This window comes from Gobio gobio (assembly GCF_949357685.1).
Source record: "Gobio gobio genome assembly, chromosome: 14".
Lineage (NCBI taxonomy): Eukaryota > Metazoa > Chordata > Actinopteri > Cypriniformes > Gobionidae > Gobio > Gobio gobio.
Genome location: NC_137107.1, coordinates 46,330,667 through 46,351,642, shown reverse-complemented (window position 1 = coordinate 46,351,642; position 20,976 = coordinate 46,330,667). Strand labels below are relative to the sequence as shown.

Genomic DNA, 20,976 nt, shown 5'->3' with positions numbered 1-20,976 from the left:
ACAAAATACCACATTTGTCCATATTTTATTTAATATTACCAGTTATTATTAGCCACCCAGTTATCTGCTTTTTATTTGTTGTATAGTATTACAGTTTGTTTAATTTTCTTGTGCTTTGATGTAATTCTGCAACTGTCCTACAGTTGTTGTTACTTGACTTACATTTGTGTCTTGTACATGTAAACATAATAATATAATTAATAAACTGGAAAGATGACGTGAAGGGGGAGGAGAATTAACACGTGCGTCATGTTTAGGCCCTGTCCCAAATGGCACACTACATGTGCACTTTCGGTCTTGTGGACATAAATGGCGTCGGTTAAGTCCATGAGACCGCAGGGTGTCCCATTGGTCATTTTAGGTCTCAGAAGGGTGCTCGCGAGTGCCCCCTTTGAGGTCGATATGCGCCCTCGATGCGCACTTCTGCCAAGCCCACTGTTGCAGGTTACACAGCGGACTTCTTCCCGGCAGGCAAAGCGGCATTACGTCGTGAAAGTGCGGACTCTAAACCGTGAGGATTTAGGGTGCCATTTGGGACAGGGCCTCAATTGATAAAACACTTCCGCAAAGGATACACCTGTGTATCCCCTCTCATGACTCCTCAGGAAGCCTCCTCACTCCTCCATCCTCGCGGTGCATTTAGAGAGTTGAGATGTCCTACAAGATGGCTGAGCTCGTCAGTTTCCGGGTCATGGGATGAAGGACAGAGGAGCAAGGAAACGAGGACGGATATTGAGAAGCACCCAAGGTTAACTTATAACTGTATATAACTCCATATAACTGTAACTATATAAAACATTTTGTTATATTAAAGGGGTGATGAATTGAGAAATCAAATTTCCTTTGAGCCTTTGGTATATAAAAGTTCATCGTGATATAAGACGTCCTTGTTAGTCAAAGAAAAGCTTTTATTGACACCAGGCCCAGAAAACGAGAGCTCTCACAATATGTCGACCATTGACGTCAAAGGACGCAGAAGCTCCGCTTCAAGCCCGCCCACCGACTTGTGGGGCTAAACGGGTCGCGCTACCCCAGCTCACGTGCGTAAGCAGGCCCGGCCCAAGCCCTTACGGGGCCCTAAGCAGAATTTTATTTGGGGGCCCCTCGGTGCCACCAATACGATTGACTATTATCAATTCTTGATCATTCGCACACCCAGTATCAATTTTAGTAGTTGTAGCTGTGTTGCTTTCATCATGTCTGGCTGTAATGGTCTTACCCTTATACGGTTTTTAACTGTAACAGTAGAAAACCCACAGGTGAGGTCAGGTGTTAATATTCAAAGCCTTACAGTAAGTCTTACAGTACTACAGTTCAGACTGGGATATGTACTTTTTTTTTTTTTTAAGTAGTCTCTTATGCTGAATATGCTCACTTTTCCCCAGGATTCTTTGATGAATAGAAGGTTCAAAAGAACAGCATTTCTCTGAAATAGAAAGCTTTCAAAAAATCCTAAAAATATTGCACACAACTGTGTTCACCATTGATAATAATCATAAATGTTTCTTGAGCATCAAATCCTCATATCAGAATGAATTCTGAAGGATCCTGTGACACTGAAGACTGGAGTAATGATGATAAATTCAGCTTTGATCACAGGAATAAATCACACTTTGCTATATTCACATATAAAACTGATGTTTTACATTATAATAATATTTCACAATATTACAGTTTTTACTGTATTTTTGATCAAATAAATGCATCCTTGGTGAGCAGAAGAGACTTCTTTTAAAAACAAGAAATGTTGATTTCTTTCAAACATTAAACAGAGCTTTTATTTTGGCGGAAATCAAATTTTATTTTTTGCATTCCATTCGACCATGTAGGAAGAACCTTTTTATTGTCTAAATAAACATTTCCAAAATATAGGCTACACAACTTATAATTCCAAGGGGACGATATAGCACTTGCAGAAAAACATTAATTGAGAAACTGGAAGCTATGCTGTTCTCCGCACAAAACGTCCAGCACGTCAGACAAGATATTCGCACTAAACCATAGCGCATTCTCAAATCAATCCATTCATAAAAAGGTTACCGGGCAACTGATGAGTAATGTTACGTTTTAGCGCTGGTTTTCTCACACTTGGACTTTGAACCCTGGCTAACAATCGAATAGCGTCTGGCCGATGGCGCCGCAAGCTCGTGCAATGCTGTCAGAATCAATACGTGTATATATTAGAAAACGTAACATTTTGCAGTTTATTTAGTAATTGTTTAAGGCCATTTCGTTAATATCAATCATCATGAAATAACATACTGCAAAAAGTCATTTCATGTGCTCTTGGGGGCCTCCTGGTGGCAAAGGGGGACCTAAGCAGCCGCTTAATTCGCTTATGACTTGGGCCGGCTCTGTGCGTAAGACATTAGGCATTTCTCAATGTCAAGGAAGGATCCTCGGAAACCAGAATTCCGAGGATGCTACGTCATCAACATCCGTCGAAGGACTGTTCCAATGTTGAGGATCCTCGGAATTTCAACCAAGGTCTGAGTCCTTCGTTCAAAAAATATGCCATATACAGGAAAGGCTGCATACGTGTAGCCTTCACGCTCTCAAATCACCCACAATCCTATGCGCGCAGCTTTGCTATCTTGTTCAAAAAATACAAAATATCGGACGTTGGCGGAGTCGGAGCGTTAACGGGGCAATATGCTTTCAAGTGTAAGTATTTACATTACCAAACATTTGTTATAACCGTAGTAAATATAAGTAAAGTTTAACGTTTAAATGCCAGAACAAATTACTACCGTATTGATATTATACAAATTACGTTATTGATGGCTAACGGACCTTTTCACTGACTTAATGACGTGCACTTGCTAGCCTGTTCCATTTACGTGTTCTCCGAATGCTAAAGAGGAGCCTCACCTAGCCTCTGAAGGAAGTGACTTGGAAGGACCAGTCCTGCAGAGGAAGTATCCTTGACATTGAGAAACGCCTATTGTGTTTGTTCGCTTAATTTCACCGCAGAACCGATTGTAAACAAGACAGGTCGAGACTGGATTTGCAGACACATTGATATTAAAACACAATGCTGTGCCTTCTATTTTGGATCCGACAGGAATGGTGCAACACACTTATATGAGTAAAACATGTTTTTATATGTGTTAGTATTGCATTGTTATACAGATCGTTTGATATCTATTGATTACATACCTTAGCACGCACGCAGTCACAGGCTGGAGAAGGTGTTATTGGTTCATTCGTGATCAGACTTGGACTTGTCCCCAAAGTCCCGGGGATATGTGCTTTTTAGACGGGCTATCATGGGCAGGCTATAATGAAATAACATTACTTTCTTGCGCTGTCGGAATAATCAATATATCGATATATCGCACATATGTACATGACCTCAATAATTTTTGTGATGCAATATATCGCATATTATGGTTACATGAAAATGAATGTCACCAACTGTTACTCGATTGTGCTGTCATCTTGTATGTTTTCTGTGACGGAGGCGAAAGTGGTTCTCGGGCAGTTCCTTCATACACAGAGCGGTTATCGACAGGTGAAAAAAAGGCGCCATTTGAGGCGTTATAGTGTTTTCCCGACCGTTTGGAAGAATAAGCCCAAATGGACTCGATTTCAAAGCCGCAATCCCCTGTTCCGCTGCACATCAACGTAGAATGAGGAGTGTTAAAGCCGTTTCACAAGGGAAAATGTTTATTTACTATTTATAAAAAAAATATATTTTTATTTAGGATAATGTATTTTTTACCCTTAATTTCCATGATCTAAAGAATTAAAAGGATGTCATTTGAAAGTGTGTAGGTCTACTTGCATTATTATGCTGTTATATTAGGATTATATATTCAGTGGCATAAAATAGTCTTAAAATGACAATAATGTCTTTTATCGCAATTATTTCTGGGACGATATATCACGAAACAAAAAGTAGTTATCGTGACAGGCCTAGGTTCACAGTTATATTCACTGATGATCGGGCGAAATGATACAGAAATAACATTCCAATCAATCGCGAGTGGATGAGAGATAAATCATTGTGTTTGTTTGATAAAGATATTTTTCGAGCCCTGTGAGCGTTTCTCCAGACGCTTTCAAAACAATTCCACACGTGTACTGACAGGGGAGCAGAAGCATATGCAAATATTATCCAATCCTAGCCGTGGGCGTTTACTTCCAAGTCTTCAGTGCGGCACGTCCATCAAAACCAAGGCAGAAAATAGCCTATAACTTATTCATTATGATGTTTCTGAATGTAAAAACCACGCAAACGTCATAAGTTGACCTCAGACAACAGTATAAAAAAAATTAAAAAAACAGTTCATGACCCCTTTAACTTAAGCAAATTAACCAAACTAACCCTGGATCATGAGCTCCGAAGTAGGTTATGTTCATAGAGTGAGTTGCTATAATTACACACCCTGAAAGTTACCTCCGTTTTTGGAACCGAAAGTTGAGGTTATCCGCTTACTTAAACCCGGGTATGCAACATAACCTGCTTTCTGGAATACCCTGATCTCAATGCATCAGCTAACAAAATTAAGCTGTTAAAGATGGAGATTTAATAGCCTGAAGTTGCTTTTGATTGACAGATGGGATGTGAACTTTGCTCACAGTGACAACTTTGGGCAACGCTTTCTCAAATGTGTCAGTAGTTTAGTTGAGTGTGTGAAGCTCCTCTCACATGAGGAGCACCGGTGCGGCTTCTCTCCCGTGTGCAACCGTTCATGCGCTCTCAGGTGTCCCGACTGGATGAATCCCTTTCCACAATGCGAGCACGTGTACGGCTTCTCTCCCGTGTGAATCCTCTGGTGTCGCCTCAAGGAGTCGGCCGTATTAAAGGAATTCCCGCACTCGGAGCACTTGTGAGGTCTTCCACCGACATGCATTTTCTGGTGCTCGTTGAAATACTCCAGCTGGGAAAAACTCTTCCCGCAAAAAGAGCACAAGTGAGGCTTCTGGTTTGCGTGCATCTTCAGGTGTCTTTTCAGCAGTTTGGCCAAAATAAACTTCTTGTCGCACTGATCGCAGCCGAACGAGCTCACTCCAGAGTGCCGGCGCAGGTGGTTTCTGAGGATGCTTGTGGAGGTGAAACTGCGTCCGCACTGAGCACACGTGAAGGGTCTTTCTCCAGAGTGAACTCGCTGGTGTCTGTTAAGGTTTGCTTTTTGCGTGAAGCTCTTTCCGCACTGAATGCACGTGAACGGCCTCTCTCCGGTGTGAATTCGTGTGTGTTTATTGAGGTCTCCTTTATGCGGGAAGCTCCTTCCACACTGCGGACAGATGAAATAGTTTTTGCCTCCTGACTTCTCTCCAGTTGTGAAGTGATGCTGATGGTGTTTCTCCTCCAACTCCTTCTGTTCCATCAGGTCTAAAATGAAGATACGAAAGTGATAAAAACAAGTCCGTAAACATGTCTTGAACATTGGGGGGTGGGGGGACTGATTTTTTATAAACGCCTATAGAAACAGAACCGTCTAATTTAAATAATTAATAATAATTTTGAATTATTTGCAAATAACATTTGTATTAATTTGCATTCAAATCTGCACATATGTTCTTTTATTTGTATTTCTAAAATGTTGAAACGTTTCTGGTCTCTTCACACTCAACTAGGAATGACATGAATCACAAATGCATATTTTCAATTCAAAACCACCATATTTGAGAAAACAAAGAGTAGTTTGACATTGATGAGCGCTGTTAGATGTGTGTGTGTGTGTGTGTGTGTGTGTGTGTGTATTTTATTTATATATATATATATATATATATATAGTGCTGTCAAATCGATTAAAGGGGCTATATGCAACTTTTTCCCCAAAATAAACGTAACAATAGCCTTTTTATTTTACCATTTATGACTCAAACATCTCCTGATGAGCATACTGACACCTTGTCCGCTCACAGTGGGTGCACCTATAAGCCTGTATCCTATTTTTCCTATTTTCTGGCGGGTCGTTTTTTCCCGCGCTGTCTGCGGATGTGACGTCACCACCGCTGCGAGAGCGAGCAGAAAATAAGAGCAGTTCTGTTTTTTGGCCAAAGGTGTCAGTCGCGAGTTTAAATTTCAGAAAAACGCATATAGCCCCTTTAATTCGCAATTAATTAATGGCATCCAAATAAAAGTTTGTGTTTACACGTATATATGTGTGTGTGTGTGTGTGTGTGTGTACTGTGTATAATTATTATGTGTGTGTATATATATATATATATATATATATATATATATATATATAGGGCTCGACATTAACGCTTGTCCGGGACAAGTGGATTTTTTGAAGGGGCAAGTGAAAGAGAATTTTACTTGCCCGACGGACAAGTAGCCTGATAAAACGTCATTAACAAAAATAACTAGGGAATCACCCAAATGCAAGAATGATTCTGCATTCATTACTGTAAGTGGCGATTGACAGTGGATGATAATATATAATGTATAATGAACTGACGGTAACTAACGTTGCACTGTTGACGCTCGCGCAGCCTCTCGAGGAGAAATCGAAACAAATGTGCACCGCTCACACAGAGAAACTCAGTTAACACACTGCCGTAAAAATGTCGAGTTTATTTATATTTATAACATGATACAGTTGCAATGTCACATTACCAAGAGTGCTGTTTTCCTGAATAACATCACGACTGAAAATGACACTGATTTCATATGACAGTTCCAAAAACAATTATTAACATTAAGTCACTTACATTTTGATGCAATATTGAGTGTTTTTGTTCTATTTCAGCAGCGAAAATAGTTCCAAAAGATCACAGCAGAACGAGTGTCACTGCAACAGCGTGTTACTGTTAGTGAATGATTCAGCGTTTTGAATGAATCGATAGAATCAAAGATTCAATGAACTATTCGTAAACGACCGCCTCATTCTTGAATCAATCAGCGTTTGAACAAATCGACTCAATGACTCACTCATTCAGACGGTCACCTGCTGCCACCTACTGGTGGTTTAGTTTAATCTTTCCAACATTTCTTATTTGTATATTCAAAAAATATTTAAACAATCTCATAACATTATTTAATGCAGTTGTAATTTTTCAGTGTAAATTATTTAATTTGACTGGTAACAGCCAGTGTCGTCTTCTAATTTAATTTATTGATCCAATTTAAGAATATAAAAGGAAATCTGAATCATAGCCTATATTTAATAAGATTAGGGGGAAATGCCCTTTATAAAAGGTAAAAATATCACAGATATGCATGTCAAAGCTGATTGAACACTGGTGAGAATATTGCTTCAGAATAAATTTTATTTACAACACACAGGGCCGGATTAACCATTAGGGCAACTGGTCACTTGCCCAGGGGCACAGGACATCTAAGGGGCCCTGGGCACTGTCAAATATTATGTTAGATCACGTTTTAAACGCAATCCTTACTTTCCTAATTATATTTTTGCAACCCGTTTGATCAACATATGTTAAATCACGTAAAAAACAGTGTCTGTAGCTTCTTGCGCTGCTGTGCAGCGAGCGAGGACGAGCTGTCAAGTCGAATCACGTGACTTGACGCTCTGAAATCAGTGTTGCCAGATTGGGCGGTTTTGAATTTTATTGTGCGGTTAAAAACGGGTTTGGGCAGGTGGACAAAATTTGGGTTGGTTTGGGGTCAGTTTGGTGGTTTTCAAACATCTAAATTGTATAGTCTAATTGGTTAATAACAAACTCAAGTGTGCATCATGACACACACCGGCCCAGCGTTCAGCGTAGAGTCAGCTGGCGTTGGTGTTGACGTCGCCGACGAGCACGCACTTTCAGCCAATCAGCGATCAGCAGAGAGTCGCGACTCGCGCTCATTCATGACAGGTTTTCAGCGCGAAATTGTAGCTGGATATCAAATGATCGCTATGCCAAAGTGGCATAAATATACAGTAAGTTATCTACAGTAATGAGTGGGAGAGTGACCCAACTCTCAAAATGTGGATTACACCTGTGACTCAAAGACTCTTTATACATATAACTAACTCCAAGAGGTTGAATGACTTGAATTGAAATCGAATAGGCTAGTAACTTATATGACTCCTGAGCATCATGGTGTGCACACTGGCCTGATCAGGACATCTGCACCTTTTAAAGCATCTAGACTGCGCTCTACTCGTCCCAACAGCTGCTGAAAGAGGTTTGAATCAACGATTAATCCATTTTGACTGTGTTAAGTTCTGCGTTATGTTCTATAAATATGTACTTCACGAAAGACATAACGTTACTAGTTCTATCTGAAGTTAAAGCACAGCACAAAAGTAAACGCATTCTTGTTGTTAATTTTTTGTTGTAGGAATATTGTACAGCATCAGTGAATGACACATTTTGGCTGTGGTGTGTGCAGTAATGTGTGCGTAATGCCTGCTAATTACATTGTTTATTCTGATTATATTGGGCACTTTTTGCACTTAAATTAGTTTATTCTTACTGTTGACATTTGAAAATGATGCATGTGTTTTTCCATGTCATGCATGACTGTTTTTGAATGCCCCGTTTTGATCCATTTTCCTGGGATTTTTTTTTTATTTTTACATCATTATTTTGTTTTAAGGAGATAAAATGGTGCTAATCAGCCTTGATTGACATGGCAATAAAATTATATCAAATTATTTTGGCAGTTCAAATTTTGGGTGTTTTTTTCTTGAATTGGGTGGGTTTTAGTGATCAGTCAACACTGTCTGAAATTTAAGCAGGAGCGCTAAAAGAAAATGTAAAAGAGAAAAGGAATTGAAATTAGTCGACATTATGAAACATATTCCAAAAATAGCCACAATTTCACATTGTAGCATTTTAGAAATAAAAAATCTCTGGTTTTAGGTTAAGGCTTCCCTAGCGGTGCTTTATTTCACTGTTGCAGTCAAAATATAGGTTGATTGGCTATATTGAAACATTTAATAATTACTCTGTAGCAGCCACTAAGTTCTGTGAAAGATTAATAAAAAAATGTACAATAATAATAACATTTAATGGTAGGAAGGCCATTAAAACTGTTAATGTTTTGTTATTTTTTATTTTACAAAAAATACTGGAAGCTGTCAAATAATTATTATTATTAATAATTGGTGTCAAATAATAAATATAATCCCAGCTAGCAATTATGATCGGGCCGCTTCCGTAAAACCTGCGGCGCTGTCGGCTGAGTCGCGGCATCGGATGAGTTGTGGCAGCCGCAATTGGGCCACGTCATTTTGCCACCTGCAGACAGGCACTTCACTTTTGGCTCAATTGGGTAACAGAAACAAAACGCCGGCAAAAATATTTTTCTACCGGCCAACATCAGTTTTAAGATGTCAAAATATTTTTCTACCTGCTATTTTTAAGGTGTATAGTTAGACTATAATCCTGTGTTTATCAAAAGCCCACCCACACTCTCATGCGGAACAATTCATGTTGGTGTGAAATAAACAGTTATAGAAATGTAGAAATTAAAGTTAAAGCTCCAATCTCCTCCCCAAAATCCCGAAAAAACTAGTTAGAGACTAGTGACAGCTTCTCAGAGAAGCCGTCAATCTCAGCTGTCATGACGTCACACCCCCGTTTTTATAGCATCAAATAACTCACTAAAACTAAGCTTATTTTAAAAAACAAACACTTTAAATGAAATCATCGTAATAAAAAACTGCCTAAAATGACAGAAACCATCTTTAAGAAACAATAATTTGAAGTGTAATTGAATTGTTTAGTGTCTCGCGTCCATTCTAATACATGGAGGGGTGGGGTTTAGGAGCTATACTGGGACCAGCCACCGGGGGGCGATCGAGGCGCGGAAGCTTCCGTTTCTGACAGGAGCACTGCAGGCCTGAATAAAACTCAACGACTGACGTCACGTGAATCATCCCTTTTCGATCCTGTGCCACTACGGTGAACTGAGGTAAGTCTTGTGTTCCATATTTCCTAAAGAGAACATCAATATTTCACGCCAAGGTTTCAATAGATTTCTCTTAACATCCTATGAATTGTACATATTTAGAACTGTTGTATAATCATGATTAAATGTTGATTATCGATCCGTTTAAATTTGTTCGTGTAACGTTAACGTTAGTTCAATTTGACATGTCCTTCCCTCCAGATGAAACGAAAAGAAATTATTCACAAATCTAATTATTAAAACAACAACAGAACACTTGTTTATCATGTCTGAGTAAAGTAGTGCAAGTTGAGGGTACGTAATATGAAATTGGCTTGACGCGAACGAAGCTAGCTAACACTATTTAGCACGTGGCAAACAGTAGGCGTTTCTCAATATCAAGGAAGGATCCTCGGAAGCCAGAATTCCGAGGATGCTACGTCATTGACATCCGTCGAAGGACTGTTCCAATGTCGAGGATCCTCGGAATTTCAACCAAGGTCTGAGACCTTCGTTCGAAAAATATGCCATATACAGGAAAGGATGCATACGAGTAGACTTCACGCTCTTCGCGCTCTCAAATCACCCACAATCCTATGCGGGCAGCTTTGCTATCTTGTTCAAAAAAATACAAAATATCGGACGTTGGCGGAGTCGGAGCGTTAACGGGGCAATATGCTTTCAAGTGTAAGTATTTACGTTACCAAACATTTGTTATAACCGTAGTAAATATAAGTAAAGTTTAACGTTTAAATGCCAGTACAAATTACTACCGTATTGATATTTTACAAATTACGTTATTGATGGCTAACGGACCTTTTCACTGACTTAATGACGTGCACTTGCTAGCCTGTTCCATTTACGTGTTCTCCGAATGCTAAAGAGGAGCCTCGCCTAGCCTCTGAAGGAAGTGACTTGGAAGGACCAGTCCTGCAGAGGAAGTATCCTTGACATTGAGAAACACCTATTGACTTAGCTTGGCAAAGAATTTGTCACACTTGCTAAGTAGCTGCACGATTATCCGGTTAAAATATTCTTGAATGACCATGATTAGGCCTATGTCTTTTATGCTCGTATTTCACATTGTGATCATGCATGGACAGTGCATATTTTGCCGCTGCCCATTGGCGTAGATTACGGGGACGCAATTTTAACAAACGTATTAGTTCCCAACACTTTTAGCGGGTCGCCGGGATTCAAACCGGCACTAAAGACGGCAACCATTAAAGGGTAACTTCAGTGATTTAGCATTAGGCTTTGTATCAGTAGAAACCCGGTAGTTTATTCAAATTATGGTACTTTCCCCCCTCATTTCCCCCTGAGACGAGAGAATTATGCAATTTTTTTTCTGGGAAAAATCCTCCGATGACGCAAATATAGTCATTTTGCGTCATCGGAGGATTTTTTGGCCAGATGCTAAAGACTAGCCACTAGATGGAGCTGTTCCGCATGTTATGTTCGTTATGACTGATTGGCGCACGATTGCGACAATAAATGGTTTGTGTTTTTCAAGCCATCTCAAGGTATTTATTGACAAAGTATATGAATAAATCAGTGCTAACTGACAGCCCTTTTAATGTTTTATTATCTTCTGCTTACTAAGGCTGCATTTATTTAATCAAAAATGATTAAAACGGTAATATTGCGAAATATATTTACAAATATAAAAAGCTGTTAAATGTAATTTATTTATTCCTGTGATCAAAGTTGAATTTTTCATCATTACTCTAGTCTTCAGTGTCACATGATCCTTCACAAATCATTTTCCTATGAGGATTTGATTTGAAAACAGTTGTGTTGCTTAAAAGTTGTGGAAACCATGATGCATTTTATTTTTCAGGATTTAATGAACAAAGTTCATTTTATTAAAACATTAAATAGAAATGTTTTGTAATATTGTCACTTGTGATCAATTTAATGCATGTTTGAATAATGTATTTTTTTAATCTTGCCACAAATGTTTGAATAGTATTGTGGTTTCCACAAATGAAGCAGCACAACTGTTTTCAACACTAATAATCATAAATGTTTGTTAATAATCAAATCCTCATATCATAATTTCTGAAGGATCATGTGACACTGAAGACTGGAGTAATGATGATAATTTCAGCTCATCACAGGAATAAATTATAAATATTTTAACTCTTCACATAGATAACAGCTGCTTTACATTTGGATATTTCAGTTTTACTTTTTACTGCATTTTTTTTTGTTGCACCTTGCCGAGTTTTAAAAATGTATTCACAAATACTGATTCAATCCAATAATGAAACAAAGTCTTGATGAATAAGACGTTAACTTATTCAATTCAAATTTTCTATTTAGTTCAAATTAATATCTTTTAAATGGACTAAATCAATGACAATTTCTTTTTTTCCTCAGGTAATCTTGCTTTTGCTGTTCCATTTTAACAAACACTTCTAAGGTAAGAATGGCTGATCAAATACATTCTTTCAAATCTAATCTGAGACGCAAGGCAGTTAAATCTGTGTCTAACTTGCTGCAAGGTATTGATAATCTTGTTGATGATGATCTGACTGATGACAACACTGTACATGACTTAGACGCTGTTGTAAACTGTGATGACAGTGATGACTTGATGCGTGACTGGAACTTTGACAGTGACTGTGATGATAGAGAGCCCTTCTGAGCATAGACCTGACCTTGCTGATGATTTGGTCAATTGGGCTTTGGAGTTTAATATCACCATGGTTGCACTTACTGCCTTGTTGTCTATCCTACATTTTCACCACCCCAATTTGCCAAGAGATGGGAGGACTCTCCTCAAAACAGCCACCAACTACAAAATCCTACCTGTAGCAGGAGGTGCATTCTTTTACTTTGGTGTATTGAATGCTATAACAGGCCTTCTTGATAATGTGTGGATGAAACTCCCAAGCAAGCATTGCCTGCAGTTACAATTAAACTTTGATGGCCTCCCATTGTTTAAGAGTAATAACCAGCAGCTTTGGCCCATTCTAGGTTTATTGAGGGAAGTAAGTAAATGTCCCTTCATGATTGGCATTTTTGGAGGGGATTGCAAACCCAAATCACTCACTGAGTACTTGAGGGATCTGGTGAGCGAGTTGAGTAGTCTTAAGTCTGGGTTTTGGTTGAAAGGAAAGCAGTTTTTTCTGCGACTGTTCTGTTGTGTGTGACGCTCCAGCCCGGGCTTTTGTTAAAGGCATAAAGAGTCATTCAGGCTATTCAGCTTGCGATAAATGTGTACAGACAGGTGTATATATAAGAAGTCGCATGACATTTCCGCAGACTGACTCAGCCTTGAGAACGGATGCTAGTTTCAGGCAAATGTTGGATGAAGATCATCATGTAGCACAGTCTCCTCTGACTGGACTTGGTATTGACATGGTACTTGATTTTCCTCACGATTACATGCATTTGGTGTGTCTTGGGGTTGTACGTCGTTTGTTTGACCTGTGGTGTACTGGGCCTTTGCCAACTCGCTTGTCTGGTCAGCTGGTTAAAGCACTCTCTCAGAACCTACAGGAACTGAAGAAAAGCATTCCGTGTGAGTTTGCTAGAAAGCCTAGAGCTTTTGAGGAAAGAGGGAGATGGAAGGCTACGGAGCTACGACAGTTCTTGTTGTATACAGGCCCTGTCGTTCTCGTAGATGTTCTGGCTGCTCCAGTCTACCACAACTTTATGCTGCTGTCGGTTGCTATTTTTATGCTGGCTAATCCTGAGGTGGATGTAGGAATATGTGACTGTGCAAAGACACTACTTGTGTCATTTGTTGAACATTTTGGCAGACTTTATGGTGAGGGGTTTCTGGTGTACAATTTGCATGGCCTTGTTCATTTGAGCGATGATGTTAAGAGACATGGATGTATTGATGTGATATCTGGGTTCCCTTTTGAGAATTTTCTTGGTGAGGTAAAGCGCATGGTGAGGGGGGCAAATTTCCCAGTTGCCCAGATTGTCCGCCGCTTGTCTGAGCGTACCAATAACAAAAGGGTCCATGATGGCCATGTGAAAGCTGGAACTGTATTAAGGAAAGAACATGTTGGTGGTCCCTTACCACAGGGTATTAGAGGAGGAATACAGGAGTTTAAAGAGTTGCACACGGATCAATTTTGTGTTAAAATTACAGAGGGGGATAACTGTATTAAAATGGGTAATGACATTGGCTTGCTTCAGAATATCATCTTGCTTGAAGGTAATATGCACTTGGTGTACTATCAGTTCTATGCTGTTGAGCCATTCTACACATATCCCCTCAGTTCATCTAGCCTGGGTGTGTTTCTTCTCTCACAGTTGTCAGAGAGTTTGAAGTGCGTTAAAGTTGATGATGGCCTTCGAAAATATGTCCTCCTCCCCTTCAAAGACAAACATGTGGGAATGCCTTTGTTGCATTTACATTAGGCTTTTTAGAGATATTGTTCTGGCTTGTTAATTATGCCACTGATTACCACTTAGTTAGTTTTTCACCTGATTTGTGACTTTTGTTTTGTTAGCATATGTGGATTCATTGCTGATCATAATTGGTGCCCCATTTACTGCTTTATTTTAAAATGTTGCTGAATTTTAAAGGAACATGCAGACTTTTTAGGACTTATTCACCGTATCCCCCTGAGTTAGATAAGTCCATACATACCATTCTCATCTCCGTGCGTGCCATAACTCTGTTTGACGCACCCACCGCTAGCCTAGCTTAGCACAAAGACTGATGGTAAGCGGCTCCAGCTAACCTACTGCTCAATACGTGACAAAATAACGGCAACATTTTCCTGTTTACATGTTGTGATGTGTATAGTTACATGTACTAAGACAGATGGAAAATTACGGCACAAAGTTCCTTGATTATTACATAGGTCTTCGTACACAATGTAATTATACACATCACAACATGTAAATAGGAAAATGTTGGTGTTATTTTGTCACTTATTGAGCAGTAGGCTAGCTGGAGCCGTTTACCTCCAGTCTTTGTGCTAAGCTAGGCTTGCGTGGGTGCGTCAGACAGAGTTATGGGACGCACGGAGATGAGAAAGATAAGTCCATACATACTTATGTATGGACTTACATAAGTATGTATGGGGGGGGGGGGGGATACAGGGAATAAGCTAAAGTCCCAAAAAGTCGGCATTGTTCCTTTTAATATGATGTTCTATACCTGGCGACCTACATTTCTTCTTTATAGAATGTATCACGTCGTGGAGTTTGTCAAATCAAAGGAGGTTGAAGTTGTTCACTCTAATTGGCTGAAAGGAGGCCAAAGTTTCTGGCCCCCTTTTGTATCTCTTGCAAAGCTGCGTAGGGCAACTAAAGAGGGGATGATGCCTGGTGCTGACTGGACTCAATTCAGAGTCCGTGTGATGTATTCACATGGTATAGTAATGCTTCATTCTTAAATTACACAATTTCACACTTATTGAATTTAAAACGTACGACACAAGTAACATAAGGAGCCCTTCCATTTAAACCTAATCTGTATTTGTGTTGACAGACGTATATGAGATTGCCTGTGAAAAGCTGCTAGAGGCTACAATTACCTCTGATCTAAATACTGAAGATGAGGACAACAGGCCAGAGTACATGAAGAGAAAGAATAGGTAGGAGTGGCTCATAATTTCCTCTAAAGTTACAATACATCTGGGCAAACAATTAGATCGCAAGTTAGAGGGCCTTACAATGCACCCCCCCCCCCCCCCCCCCCCCCAACCATCTGACAAAACCAACTTTTAAATTTTTTTATTAAATATAATTTATTTACTGCATTGACAAACGGACATCCCAATGTAATCAATTTTAGAGGCTGTAAAAGAATAGTAAGCAGCAGTGAAGAGGAGCAGGGGAGGACTGCTGCCCCTCGTGCCCAAACCAAAAAGAAATATTACACCCCACTTGCACCAGCCCCCTGCATCCCATCTCTTGGTGGTAGGCCTGTTACAGTGGTTTTCATTAAGCTTTTATTAAGCATCTGGGTGAAACTAACATAACGGCCAATTGCACCTTTGTGACAGCTCTAGGTGAAGGGAGTCAGCCAGCTGGTCAAGGTTTTTGGTCCCTTGGCCATATTTCACTTGATCCCCCTTCTGATGCAAACAGCTCGGCAGCAGGTCTGTGGGCTTCTCCCCCTTCAGCGAACATCCCAGTGGCTAGTCCACCACCGTGGTCTCCAGTCTCCACTACCAACAGCCCGATAACTGGTCATAGTCAATGGGCTTTACCTCCTACTGACACCCCAACCCATGCAGCAGCTGTCAGAAGTCAATCAGGCCAAACTGGATCTCAAGTAAGGGCAAGAAAGTTCGAATACTCTATAGCTCATGGGAAAAAACACTTTGGTATATGTGTGATGAGATTAAAAAATAGTTTTCTTTTCTTTTAGCACACCTCACATGGCACACAGGACAGGTCTTGTGAGGAGGCTGTGCCCAAAGTAAGAAATTCTGTAGGTCAAATCAAACCCCCTTCAGCGAACATCCCAGCAGCTAGTCCACCACCGTGGTCTTCAGTCTCCACTACCAACTACCATAGTCAATGGGCTACACTTCCTACTGACACCCCAACCCATGCAGCAGCTGGCAGAAGTCAGTCATCAGGCCAAAATGGATATCAAGTAAGAGGGGCAAGAAAGCTATTCTATAGCTCATGGAAACAAAAATTCACTTTGGTATATGTGAGATTAAAACATCTTTTTCTTCTTTTCTTTTAGAACACCCCACAAGTACATGACGCACACAACAGGTCTTCTCGGGAGGCTGTGCCTACAGGTAGGAATTCTACAAAGTGATCTTTTTTCAGTTTACTTTTGACATATCTACGTACAATGTTTTGCTACTAATTTGATATGCCTGCTTTTTCTTGTTTTACAGCAATTGCCAAGGAGATCCTCATACAGCTGGATTCTATCAGAGAGCAGCAGTTGCTCATCCTGGTGCAGCTCCAAAAAATTTCCAGCAGTCAAGCGGTTCCAGACATCATGCCAGACCCAACACATTTTGGGCTCCCACTTTCAACTATTGAGGAGCTACAACGTTTGGAAGAGACATTAAAGAATCCAGAGGAGAAGAAGAATTTGGTGAGTTAAATGATGCATTAATCAGAATTTCGTCATTAGAATCGTTTATAAATATGTTAGTATTAACAAAGTTTGTCACATGATCTTTCAGAAATCATTCTCGTATGCTGATTTGATGCTCAAACATTTACTATTTATTATCAGTGTTAAAAAATTTTTTTTGCTGCTTAATTTGCGGAAACAATGATAGACTAACAGTCAAACATTTGTAGAAAGATTTAAAAGAGAGAAATTAATACTTTAATTCATCATTCATTAAAGTGATAAGTGACTTTAAAATGTTACAAAATGTATATTTAATCAATGCTTTAATACATGTAATATTTTTGGTAAATACTGTTCATTGAACTTTTTTCCCCAAAGAATCCTGAACAATAATATACATCACTATTTCCACAAATATATGAAGCAGCACAACTGATAACAATCAGAAAAGTTTGAGCATCAAATTGTAATTATTTCTGAAAGATCATGTCACTGGGGTAAAAAAAAATCTGCTTTTCATCACAATAAATTACATTTTTCAAGTTTAAAAGTTTTTATTTTAATATGACAATTTCACAATATTGCTATTTTTATTGTATTTTGGATCAAATAAATGCAGACTTGGTGAGCAGAAGAGACTTTCAAAATCATTGTTTCCAGACTTTTGACATGTACTTTAATAACGATTCTATTAATATTTTTATGATATTAATTATCATTATTAAATGCTGCTTTTTATTTTTACTGGACAACAGTATGTATTATAATTCCTTTAATGTGGTGTTTTTTTTTTTTATTGTTTTTTTATAAGTACCGAGGCGTGGCCAGATTTTCCGTTTTTCTTTTTTCTCTAGCTGATCGGGCTACAATCCTTAAATAACTAATGAGTATGTCTTTTGTTTCAGACTGCTCTCCTTGGAATGGTCGGAGGCATGACTCTTAAAGACACCGTGGGGCGAGTCATGAAAAGAGCAATGAACACCTCACTGGCGAGACTCATTAATTGGAGTGGGGCCAACCGAAAGCCTGCATTCAAAAGGCTCATTTTAAAAAGTGTGGTTCTGGGTGAGTGTCAGTGCTGGATAACTCCAATGTGGTGACATCCAAATTAAGTTTTGGTGGTTGCTGAGTAACATCATGGTCATGCTGCCCTCTTCTGTCTTTTGTTTTTCTCAGATGCAGTCCGCCGGAATGCCCTGACCAAAGACTCTACTGAAAAGGAAATTGAGCTCCTCATCACCAGGTGGCTGCAGCTAGCCTCTGATCGGGATGGTGGCCGAAGCCAGAGGGCGAACACAGGCAGACCACCTAGAGACAACTCAAATGGAGTGTGCCAGAATTAAATGTTTTAAAGTTAAATATTGTAAAATTGTAGCTATTTGAACTCCATGTTTAATTTACAATAATTCTGTGATTATTTCAATGTTATTAAATTTTTTTTTATTTTTTTTTGGCCTGAATCACAAGCCCCGTTTTTAAAGGGTTAGTTCACCCAAAAATGAAAATTCTGTCATTAATTACTTACCCTCATGTCGTTCGACACCCGTAAGACCTCCGTTCATCTTCGGAACAGAAATAAAGATATTTTAGTTGAAAGCTGATTTCAAACTAAAAGTCGATTCAGCAGTTTGGCGGTTTGACACGCGATCCGATCATGATTCGACTCACTGATTCATAACGCTTGGAAGCTTCATGATGCCTTGTTTTGAAATAGTCATCACTATGTAAGTCGTTATTTAGGTTTTTTTTGCGCACAAACTATTCTCGCAGATTCATAGTTATTGTAGAACCACTGTAGTGAGATGGACTTTGTAACTTTAGTCTTTAGTGTCTTTTAAGGGTCTTGAGAGTGTAATGTGCCAATGGAGGCCTTTCAGAGCCATCAGATTTACACTAAAATATCTTAATTTCTGTTCCGAAGATGAACGGAGGTCTTACGGGTGTCGAACGACATGAGGTTAAGTAATTAATGACAGAATTTTCATTTTTGGGTGAACTAACCCTTTAAATAAAGCACACTTTACCTTTTTCAATAAAAAAATTCATTGAACATGAAAACTGTCTCTCTTGTGCTGTTTTATTTTCAGTTTATATTGCATAATGAACGGCTGCTCAGAAATGTAATTATTAATTATTAACCTGACATGAGTGTAAATAATTAAAGTTTAAATAAGCCCGAACATGGAACCGGATAGGAGGGGGGGCTTTACGTCCTCACTCGGGGTTCCGCAATCGGGCCGCTTTAAAACCGAGGGCTCGGGCCGCTTTAAAACCGAGGGCTCGCAGAGCAATCGGACCTAGATTCAAGCCGAGGAACGGCCGAGTGTTTTAGCCTTAATTGGGCCGCTTTCGGCCCGCACAATTTTTGCTACCTGGGATGTTAAATTGCACTGCTAATAATAATAATTATAAAATATTTATATATCTGACAGCTTCAAAATTTGCACCTGCAGCAGTCATTAATGAAGAATAAATAATATCACCAAACCTGTTTGCTCCTCATATTCTTCTTGTTTAATTCTGCAGGGTTCTGAATCACTCATGTCCTCATTCTCCTCTTTAATAAACTCCATCTTTACATGAGAGTCGAACTCAGCTGAAGTAATTCTTCACATGAAGGAAGGATGTGAATGTTGTCCTCCAGCGGTCCCAGACGAGCCATAAGCCCCTGCTGTGCTCCTCCGCGTCGGTCATACTTCCTCGACATGCATCGTAAGCTGTCGGAAGCGAGTCCGCCGTGGAACGGAACGCGACGTGTTTGAAAAGATTCGAAAGCTTGTTTACGTTCGACGCCGAAGATTCGAAGCCACGAACACGTGATCTATGGCGTTCGACGCTTCAAGGCTTGTTCGACTTCACCCAGCGATGCGCAGACCGATCGGCGGCTGACTTGAAGCAGTGCATGCCGGTTAGAAATTTTGTCCGACTTGAGGCAGCGCCGACGCCACGTGACAGTGACGTATGTCAACAAAGTGCCGCGAGAGCGATTCGAGAGCAGCCGGCGATTACAGCCGGTGCAGTTTCTCGAGAGCGACTGCTCGAGGCTGCACGGGCTCTGATGACGACACAGCCGTTCCACGTTTGGCCAGATTCACCGCATGACAGCGATCACGTGTTTTCGTGTTTATTCTAAAACCTTCAGCTCCACTAATGCGCACAAATCTGTTTTTTATAACAGTAAAACCTCCTTTCATGTAGTCGCGCTGTTATATTGTCATGTTTATCAAAATATAACTGATTAAAAACATAGACCCCACTTCATTGATAGTGTAGGCTTATATGTTGAACTTTATTCTTGTAAAAACACACGCTGTATTAAGCAGTGCATAAAGTATTACATGACAATAATGTCTCTGAAACATCTGTGTATTGCCAAATATTGCATTTATTTCACTTCAGCTGATAAAGTGTGCAAACACAGCGCGAGCGTCACCGCGAGAAGCAGAAAGTGTCCGACTTCACGTCTGTGTTTGCAGCTCCTCCCCGCCTGCACGCGGCTACTCTCGCCGATCAGTTGATTCCAGCCGCAGCCGATGTCGAACACACCTAATGTCAGCTGAAAACCACGTGACTGACTCAGTAGCCGCGTTCCAAATATACAAATATTCCAAATATAGACACATTTGATTTAGGGGGGACCGCGGATGGTAACACATTTTATTTGAGCATCAGTAACTCAGTGGTTGTTTGTTTTCGAATTTTGATATATTATAGCAACACTTGTCTGCTACAAATATAACTTACTTGGACATGTAAGACACAATCACAGATTATGTGAGTTAATGTCAAACACAAAGAGTTCTGTTGTCACAATCTACCCCACTACAGGTGTGAGCAGCAACACTAGCCGTTTTTAACTATTTGTTTTTAAATGGTTTTATTTGCAAATGGGTTTGAGTCACACGGCTAGGGTGACCACCATCAAACAAACCAAATGCGGGACAAGGGGTGAAAATGCTGTGCGGTACAACGCAAAGCGGGACAGGTGGTCACCCTACACACGGCTGTTTTCAGAACAATTGGCATTTGTACACAAATGTACAAAAATCAGGAACTAATTTCAACCCTAACTGACAAATATCATCACAACACAAATAAATCACAGTTCAATATTTACTTTGTGAAATGATCACTGTGTTCAATA

At 39.7% G+C, this 20,976-nt stretch overlaps 1 protein-coding gene across 1 annotated transcript; it reads right to left on the bottom strand.

Annotated features, from left to right (window-relative positions):
• Positions 1 to 1,352: 1,352 nt before the first annotated feature.
• Positions 1,353 to 19,766, bottom strand: LOC307136850 (uncharacterized protein). The gene is made up of 2 exons (XM_079834171.1): positions 19,321 to 19,766; positions 1,353 to 5,341 (listed from the first exon to the last, which is right to left on the bottom strand). The coding sequence occupies exons 1-2, from the start codon at positions 19,403 to 19,405 to the stop codon at positions 4,581 to 4,583; spliced, it is 846 nt and encodes a 281-aa protein (XP_079690297.1). The 5' UTR covers positions 19,406 to 19,766; the 3' UTR covers positions 1,353 to 4,580.
• Between the last annotated feature and the right edge of the window lie 1,210 nt (positions 19,767 to 20,976).